Genomic DNA, 9,245 nt, shown 5'->3' with positions numbered 1-9,245 from the left:
AAAATGTGATTGGCACATACTTTCACCAAGAAGCCTAGCCTCTCTTGTGTTAGTTACTGTGCAAGCGAGGACCAAGTATTGCAAAACGTACTTGTGAGTATAGCACACTTACGCACTTAGGGGATTGACGAAAGTTCTCACTTTCGGAGGGCAAGCTTGCTTTTTGAACATCATTAATCATCTCTCTTTTCACTTCCATCTTCATTTGGGCTTCGGCCCTAGGCTTGTTTCTCATCATGACGGATCTTAGCAACGCTGCCGGACCATCGCATCTCAGTCAACAAACTCCACTTAGTATAGGCCCAAACGGTCGTTAAAAAAACTCAGCCTCGTATCGTTACCGGAACGCCAAGATCAGGACCCAGCACCTCTGTTTCACTTAGTTACGCTGAGTCTATTACAAGAGGACAACGCATTCGCTCTCGGTCTCTTTCAGATGGTGAACAATCTATGGATCCTAAGAAACAACGTGTGACACCTATAGTTGATCAGAGTAACAGCCATAACATGGATTGGGCATCAAGTTCAGTCGAAAACACCAACTCACAGCGCCACCCAGAGCCTGTATATAATTTTCTCTTAACCGAATATGACCAGAAGTATCACACTGTTCGCGCAGTTTTTCAACAGTTGGTTAAATATGTGCCTCGTCCTGAAATACGCGAAATCGTCAAAACTCGCAGAGGCATAATCTTAAAATCAACGAACTCAAATTTCGTATCGCATGTGCGTAACAAGGCCACTTTTGAAATCTTTGGTCCAAAGGCTAAATTAACAGCATTAACTCCCAGTACACGCAAAACCCCTCCTCCTCCTAGACGACCACCAATGCTATCAGTCGTTATACGAGGAGTGGAACCAGACCTCACCGATGAGGAAATTTGTGAGGAATTACATCAGGAAGGATTCCCCGTAAAACGATGTATCAGAATAAAGAACAATAACGGTGCAACATATCTTGTGCGGGTACTCACAGACCAGCCACAGTTGATCGACCAATTGTTGTCTAAAATAGCATACATTTATAGACGGCGCTATAAGGTCGAACCCTCTCGTACACCATCACCTTTACCGTTACGATGCGAGAGATGTCAAATGTATAATGCACATCCCACATCCGAATGTACTAACGATATTAGATGTGGCTATTGTTCATTGCAGCATCCTACCAAGGATTGCTCCAATCAGAAAGCACCGCCACAGTGCAGTACATGTCCAGAGAAACATCCGACTTATAGCTACAGATGTAAGGCCAAGCCACCACCTGAGCCATCCAAACCAGAACTTGTTGCCCCCATAAGGTCTGCTGATCGTCCAACTCCACCTGCTAATTCCTTACTCCACCCTGTTACGGTTGAAGATCTGCTCCGCTTTCTTACTATTAGTTTACAGAACATCCATCCGTTTCTTCGCACTCACATTCTAAACCAAATCTTGTTTAATCTTCAACTCAATGCCACCTATTCTGGACCAACAGTTCATTTTCAAATCCAACCTGTCGAAGTCTACGTTTAATATGGCTGCTTTCATTTTTCACCTTTTCTGTTATTTCGTTATGGCTTACAATTTATTATTTATGAACATCCGTTCTCTGCTGACACATCAAGTGCTGTTCACAGGAAGAACAAATTTCAGCCTTTGCGCTCAATGAAACATACCTGGCTCCTTACCTCCAATGTTACATACGAAAATATAATTTACTACGCCATGATGCTCCATCTGGACCGCGCCTATATGGAGGTACAGCTATCGGCATTAGCGCTCGTCTACCATACCGCACTGTTACGATGGCTCACGCTTTCAATCTTCCAGAGTACAATATAGCAACTATTTACTTTCGAGGTCGCACAGTCACATTTGCCACAATCTATGTTCGCCCAGGAAAGTTTATCAGTTATGATTTCTTTCGTTTCGTCGATACACAATCTCGGCATTATATCATCATGGCAGACTTAAATTTTCATAGTCGAACACAGCGCGATAAACAGCTTTTTCTTGACTTTATACAAACTTCCACAACAGGGGAATTTCACATCTTGCCACAGCCTACGAGACCAGCTACCAATACAACTCCAGAGGTAGTAATCACCTCGTCTTCTCTATCTCATTTCGTAAACATTACTGTACTGGACTCAATCGGCAGCGATCATGTTCCTATTAAACTGAAATTGCAATGTACAGTGAAGCCAACAAATCCTTTACCAGCTAGGAAAATCTATCTCTATCATAAGGCTAATTGGGATCTATACCGATCCACCATCGATGACGCAATTAGCGCACTTACTGTACCTACCTCGCAACATAGTCTTGATCACGTCATCACGGACCTCACTGCCACAGTTCAATATGCAGTAGAACATTCAATTCCTTCTACTCATTTCCATCCGCATAAACCTGTCTTGCCGCCAAAGTATATTACATTAATTTCTGCTTCCCGTCGCGCTTATCGCGAATACCGAACTAGCGGCAACTTGGAGGCACTTCGCTTACATCGTCAATATCTCCGAATAACACATAACTACATAATAGCTTATAAGAAAAGACAGTGGATTCAAACGTGTAACACTCTTACCACAGAAACTCATCCCAGCAAATATTGGCGTAAGTTCCATCAACTTACTGGTCAAACGTCTAGCACGCCCTATCCTATTATTCACAACAATCAAGCTCTAAATTCTGACATAGAGAAGGCGAATATTTTTGCTGAATTTTTCCAAGATATCTTCACTCCACTTCCTGGAGGGTACACACCGGAACGCCTTCAATCTTCGTTCAACCGTCATGCAGATCCGACCTCCGCTCATTTACAACCATCTGACCACCATGTTCTGGAACCTAATAATACACTTACTCAGGCCATAGACCCAGATGACATCAGAGCAACTTTAGCAACTAAACGGAGTACTGCACCTGGATTCGACTCCATTACATATGCTCTCATCAAATATGCACCTCCTTTTATTCTGATTTTAAGTCATATTTACACGTTCATCCTTCGTACTGGCTTCTTTCCGCTCGATTGGAAGTACTCCAAAGTTCTTTTATTCCCTAAGCCAAAGAAACCACCATCTGACGTCCAGTCGTATCGCCCGATCCATTTAACAAGTTGTCTCTGCAAAATATTCGAACGTATTCTCGTTCGACGGCTTCACAGACACCTTCTAATGTACGATTTTCTGCCGATCCATCAAGCTGGTTTCATTACCCATTTCAGTACACTAGATCAGTTATTACGACTTACCACGGCCATTTATAACCAATACAACAAGGGTTTAAATTCCTGCTTAGTTACATTTGATTTGGAGAAGGCATTCGATAAAGTCTGGCATCCTGGCTTAATATACAAATTACATAACTATCTGCTGCCCGTATCTTATATACGCTTAATCACTACCTTCTTAACCGGACGTATCGCATATATTTCTATTAACAACGCTCTATCTCACCCCATTTTCTTACACTCTGGCGTACCTCAAGGTTCTTCTTTGTCTCCATTGCTGTACTTACTTTACGTTGCCGATCTCCGACTCACTCCTCACGTTCAAGTCTATCAATTCGCTGATGACACAGCATTTCTAACAACAGCTCGTACTATTCAGCGCATCAACAGACTACTGCAGCCAGCTATCGATACATTTGCCCGTTGGTGTCACGTGTGGAGACTCAGTATTAACTCTGCGAAAACACAATCTATTGTATTTCTACCACCTCGTAGACGATCCAGAGTGTTTCGCAATCCGAATCTATTACACATCCATGTGGACCACACACCCGTTCCTCATTCATCATCTCTTACCTACCTTGGGGTGATATTTGACACGAAACTCACATGGACTCCGCATCTTAAGAAAATTGTTATTCAAGCCAAGAATAGACTAAATCTTCTTAAACGCTTAGTTGGTACAAGCTGGGGTTTACGACCACAAACTGTCCTCCATACTTACAAAGCCTTTATGAGGGCTACTCTAACTTATGGCCATACAGCTTGGGCCGCAGCTCCCGACAAATTTTACACACAATTATCTATAATGGAGCGACACGCATTCAGACTGGCTTATCGAATTAAATTACCAAGCCCAACCAGGCTTCTCTATGATCTCGTAGATTTTCCACCATTGCTCACACATCTAGAACGGCTTCGTATCCGCTACATTATGAATCGTATTGGCTTACAACACCCCATGCTTCTAGATGTAATACGCTATGACCGAGACAATGATGCACCACCACGATACGTCGATACTCCGCTCCAGCATTACCTCACATTGTACCACTTGCAAATAGATCCTGCCGACCGAGACCCAGAAGTATTTGCCATATATCATCCACGCCATCTGTCATCCTCCATATATCCATCATATGCACAGTAATCACCCACTAACATGGGCCTCACCTGTCTACATCAGTTCCTGAATAGCCCCAGGAACAGAAGATAACTGCATCCGTTCACTAACAGAACCTAGTGTTATGGCGTCCAGTACAATTCATCCTCATTTTCATCATCTCAAAATATTATTTCTTTCCATTGTTCTTCCTGTTACTCTTTTTCTTATCTGTTCTTAAATTCACGCAGTTCGCCTTCATGCACTGAAAATTTTGTTATTTTCCTGTTCCATATTATTTATGCCTCCATGCACTTATTCTCTTTATGTTGTTGTTATTATTATTATTAGATTTGTGTTACTTGTTGAAATTTATCTTTACTGTATGTATATATGTTATTTACTTAAAATAATGAATGAATAAAGGAAAACCCCTTAGACCAACCACAATTTTTGTTGCCTCTGCAATCCTAATGCAACACTTTCCCGAAGAAAGGGCGCAACCCTTTAAACGGGTAGACGACTAAAAAAAATGTGATTGGACATAGCTTACCAAGAAACCTAACCTCTTTTGTGTCAGTTACTGTGCCAGCGAGGACCAAGTATAGCATACGTACTTGCGAGCATAGCACAATTACAGCATTTAGGGGTCTGACGAAAGTTTTCACTTTCGGAGGATGTCTTGGTTTTTGAACTTCATCTAACATTCTTTTCATGTTTTTCATCTTCATCTGGGCTTCGGCCCTCGGCTACTCTATCACGATGACAGATACTGGCAAAGCTAACGGACCTACGAATATCGGTCAGGATTTAGGATTACAACGTCCACCACTTAACATCGGGCCTAACGGTCGCCAAAAGACGCAGCCAAGGATTGTTACGGGAACACCTCGTTCAGACTGTAACTCTATTCCTTCGACTACCTACGCTGACTGCATCACTAAAGGACATAGAATTCGTTCTCGATCTTTCTCTGATGGCGAACAAGCGCTAGATTCAAAGAAGCAACGAATTACTCCCAATGTTCATCAGACTACAACTGACAGCCATTGTATGGTTTGGGCATCCACTTCTGCCGATAATCATCATCAGCAATACCAGTCAGATCCCGTGTACAACTTCTTGCTAACCGACTACGATCAGAAGTATGACACTGTTCGTGCTGTCTTCCAGCAGTTAGTCAAGTACGTCCCTCGGCCTGAGATCCGTGAAATTGTTAAGACACGCCGTGGCATCATTTTGAAATCCACTAACCCACATTTCGCCACGCATGTTCGCAACAAGGCAACTTATGAAATTTTTGGGACGAAAGCAAAGATTTCTACTTTACAGCCGAGTACACGCAAAACTCCTCCTCCACCACGGCGACCTCCTATGCTGTCTGTAGTTATTCGTGGTGTAGAGCCTGATCTTACTGATGACGAAATTCTTGCTGAAGTCCATCAGGAAGGGCTACCTATAAAGCGTTGTATTAGGATCAAGAACAACCAGGGACCAACTTATCTCGTTCGAGTGCTGAGTGATCAACAACAGCTGATTGATCAACTTCTATCCAAGGGCGCATATATCTATAGACGCAAATATAAGGTTGAGCCATCTCGCATGCCAGCACCACTACCTGTTCGCTGCGAGAAATGTCAACAATATAATTCACACCCAACAGCTGAATGCACAAACAGCACCAAATATGGCTATTGTTCCCGCGAACATCCTACAAAAAGTTGTCCAAACCTTCAAGAACCACCACCTTGTGATCGCTGTTCTGAACGTCACCCAGCGTACAGCTATAAATGTAAAGCTAAGCCTCAGCCTGATCCAGCAAAGCCTGAACTAGTTGTTCCAATACGTTCGGTCGATGCACCAACTCCACCAGCAAATTCATTGCGCCATCCAGTTACCGTCGAACATCTACTCAGTTTTCTCACTATTTCACTACAGAACATCCACCCATTTCTTCGCAACCATATTCTAACTCAAATCATGCACGCAGCCAAACTGTTATCTACAACTACATGCAACGTATTCCGGACCAACAGTGCATTTCCAAATCCAACCACTTGAAGTTTATTATTGATATGGACAACTCTACCTTCGGACTTATATTCACTTTCATTATGAGTTACAATTTACTTTTCCTTAACATACGATCACTGTTGACGCACCAACTGCTCTTTACACAGCTCCTCAAGGAGGAACAAATTGCCGCATTCGCTCTTAATGAAACTTACCTTGCACCATATTTAACATGCTATATACCGAAGTATAATTTACTTCGACACGACGCTCCAACTGGACCACGTCTCTACGGAGGCACAGCTATTGGCATTCGGCAAAGTCTTCCTTATCGTGCAGTTTCTGTTCCATCTGCTCTTCACCTTCCTGAACATAACAACACGACAATTTATTTTATAGGCAAAACAGTTACCTTTGTTACTATTTACTATCGTCCAGGCAGAGTTATCAGCTATGATTTCTTCCGCTATATTGATACCAACTTTCGGCATTACATTATCATGGCCGACCTCAATTTTCATAGCCGTTCCCAACGTGACAAAGACAACTTTCTCGATTTTGTTCGGAATGAAACACGAGCTGAATTTCATACTTTACCGAAACCTACTCGTCCTATCAGTCGCACTACTCCTGACGTAGTCATAACTTCATCTTCACTATCTCAGTCTATTCACATATCTGTACTTGACTCCATAGGTAGCGACCATGTCCACATCAAAGTCGAACTTCATTGTTCTCCCAACACTCAGCCGAAGCCTCCTCCTCAGAAGGTCTACTGCTATCAAAAGGCAAATTGGGAACAATATCGCACCGATTTAGACACTGCCGTAACTACGCTCACAATGCCTAGTACGCAATACGAACTCGATCGAACAATCACTGGACTTACTACAGCCCTTCAAAACGCAGCACAACGTTCCATTCCAACAATCGAAGTTCAGCTACACAAACCTAAGTAACCTCCGCAATATTTACCATTTATTTCAGCATCCCGGAGAGCTTTCCGTGAATATCTCGCTACGGGTAACCTTGAAGCGCTTCGGCTTCAACGCCAGTACCTAAGGATCACGCATAATTATATCGTTGTGTTCAAGAGACGCCACTGGATTCAAACTTGCAACACACTAGCTAATGAAACACATCCTACCAAATATTGGCGCAAATTCCATCAATTAACAGGTAGAGTTTCTCGTACGCCTTACCCCATTGTTCATAATCATCAAGCAGTCCTCACGGATGCAGAAAAGGCTAATATTTTTGCTTCCTATTTTCAAGATATCTTTACACCTCTACCCGGTTGGCATACACCAGATCGCTTGCAATCAACTATAAACCGCCATACCGATGCAACTTCTCCTTTCTTTCGTCCGTCTGCTGATCATGATTTAGAACCAAATAATCCTCTAACCAGGCCGATTCAAACCGAAACTGTTAGTAATACACTTAAAGGTAAACGGAATACTGCACCAGGATTTGACTCTGTTACATATGTACTCATCAGACAAGCGCCTTATTCTTTTCTACTCTTTCTTAGCACCATTTATACATTTATTCTGCGCACTGGATATATTCCATTCGACTAGAAATACTCAAAAGTGCTTCTCTTTCCTAAACCAAAGAAACCTCCATCAGAAGTCACATCCTATCGTCCTATTCACCTCACTAGTTGCCTATGCAAAATCTTGGAAAGAATCTTTGTCCGTCGCATGCACGACCATCTTCACTCACATAATCTTCTTCCAATACACCAAGCTGGATTTCGACCAAATTTTAGTACTCAAGATTAATTATTCCGTCTCACCACAGCTATTTACAATCAATACAATACAGGTTTTCCTTCTTGCCTTGTAACGTTTGATTTGGAAAAGGCTTTTGACAAAGTTTGGCACCCTGGCTTACTATATAAACTTCGTAACTATCTCCTGCCAACTTCATACATCCGCTTCATACACTCCTTCTTAATAGGACGACTAGCTTACATCTCAATCAATGAAACGCTATCTCATCCTATCTTGCTGCAATCAGGTGTACCACAAGGCTCATCATTGTCTCCTTTATTATACTTACTGTACGTCGCTGATCTTGTTATTCCTAATAACACTACAATATTTCAGTTTGCTGACGACACTGCTTTTTTTACATCTGGCCGCACCGTACAACCACTTAATAAAACCATGCAAGTAGCCATTGATTCATTTGTGCGATGGTGTCATGTTTGGAGGTTAAATATTAACTCTTACAAAACACAAACCATAGTTTTCTTACCACGTCGACGCCGTTCACGAGTGCATCGAAACCCGAATCTACTTCGCCTTCTGGTTGATCTTACGCCTATTCCAGTTTCAAGTACTATTACGTATCTCGGTGTCATTTTTGACACTCATCTTACCTGGACTCCACACCTCACCAAACTCATAGGTCAAGCGCAAAATCGACTTAATCTTCTCAAAAGATTAGTGGGCACAACCTGGGGATTAAGGGCACGTACCGTTCTCAATACCTATAAAACCTTCATGCGGAGTACATTAACCTACGGACATACAGCCTGGGCATCTGCGCCATTAAAATTCTATCAAAAACTTGCTATACTAGAACGCCATGCTATACGCCTAGCATACCGCATAAACCTACCGCATCCAACAGGTTTACTTTATGAGATGATCGATTTTCTGCCATTATTAACGCATCTTGAACAACTTCGTATATGTTACGTCAGCAAACGTATGGCACAGCCCCATCCTATGATACTTGATATACTCCGCTACGACCGTGACAACGATGCACCACCAACTTTCATTGACTCCCCTCTCCAACACTTCATGACATTATATCATTTACAGTTAGATGATGACATCTTGGACCCCGAAATCTATACAATCTACTGACCGCACGAACTTTCATCTCACATCT

At 42.4% G+C, this 9,245-nt stretch overlaps 1 protein-coding gene across 1 annotated transcript; it reads left to right on the top strand.

The window, feature by feature from the left end:
• Positions 1 to 1,787: 1,787 nt before the first annotated feature.
• LOC145660807 (uncharacterized) lies at positions 1,788 to 4,370 on the top strand. Its single transcript, XM_081726222.1, has 2 exons — positions 1,788 to 3,129; positions 3,586 to 4,370. Exons 1-2 carry the CDS (start codon positions 1,788 to 1,790, stop codon positions 4,368 to 4,370), a joined length of 2,127 nt encoding a protein of 708 aa, XP_081582348.1.
• Positions 4,371 to 9,245: the final 4,875 nt, after the last annotated feature.

Source organism: Thermobia domestica, chromosome 9, assembly GCF_964235325.1.
Source record: "Thermobia domestica chromosome 9, izTheDome1.hap1.1, whole genome shotgun sequence".
NCBI lineage: Eukaryota > Metazoa > Arthropoda > Insecta > Zygentoma > Lepismatidae > Thermobia > Thermobia domestica.
Note: the sequence above shows the minus strand (reverse complement) of the source record. Positions and strands in the feature narration are given on the sequence as shown.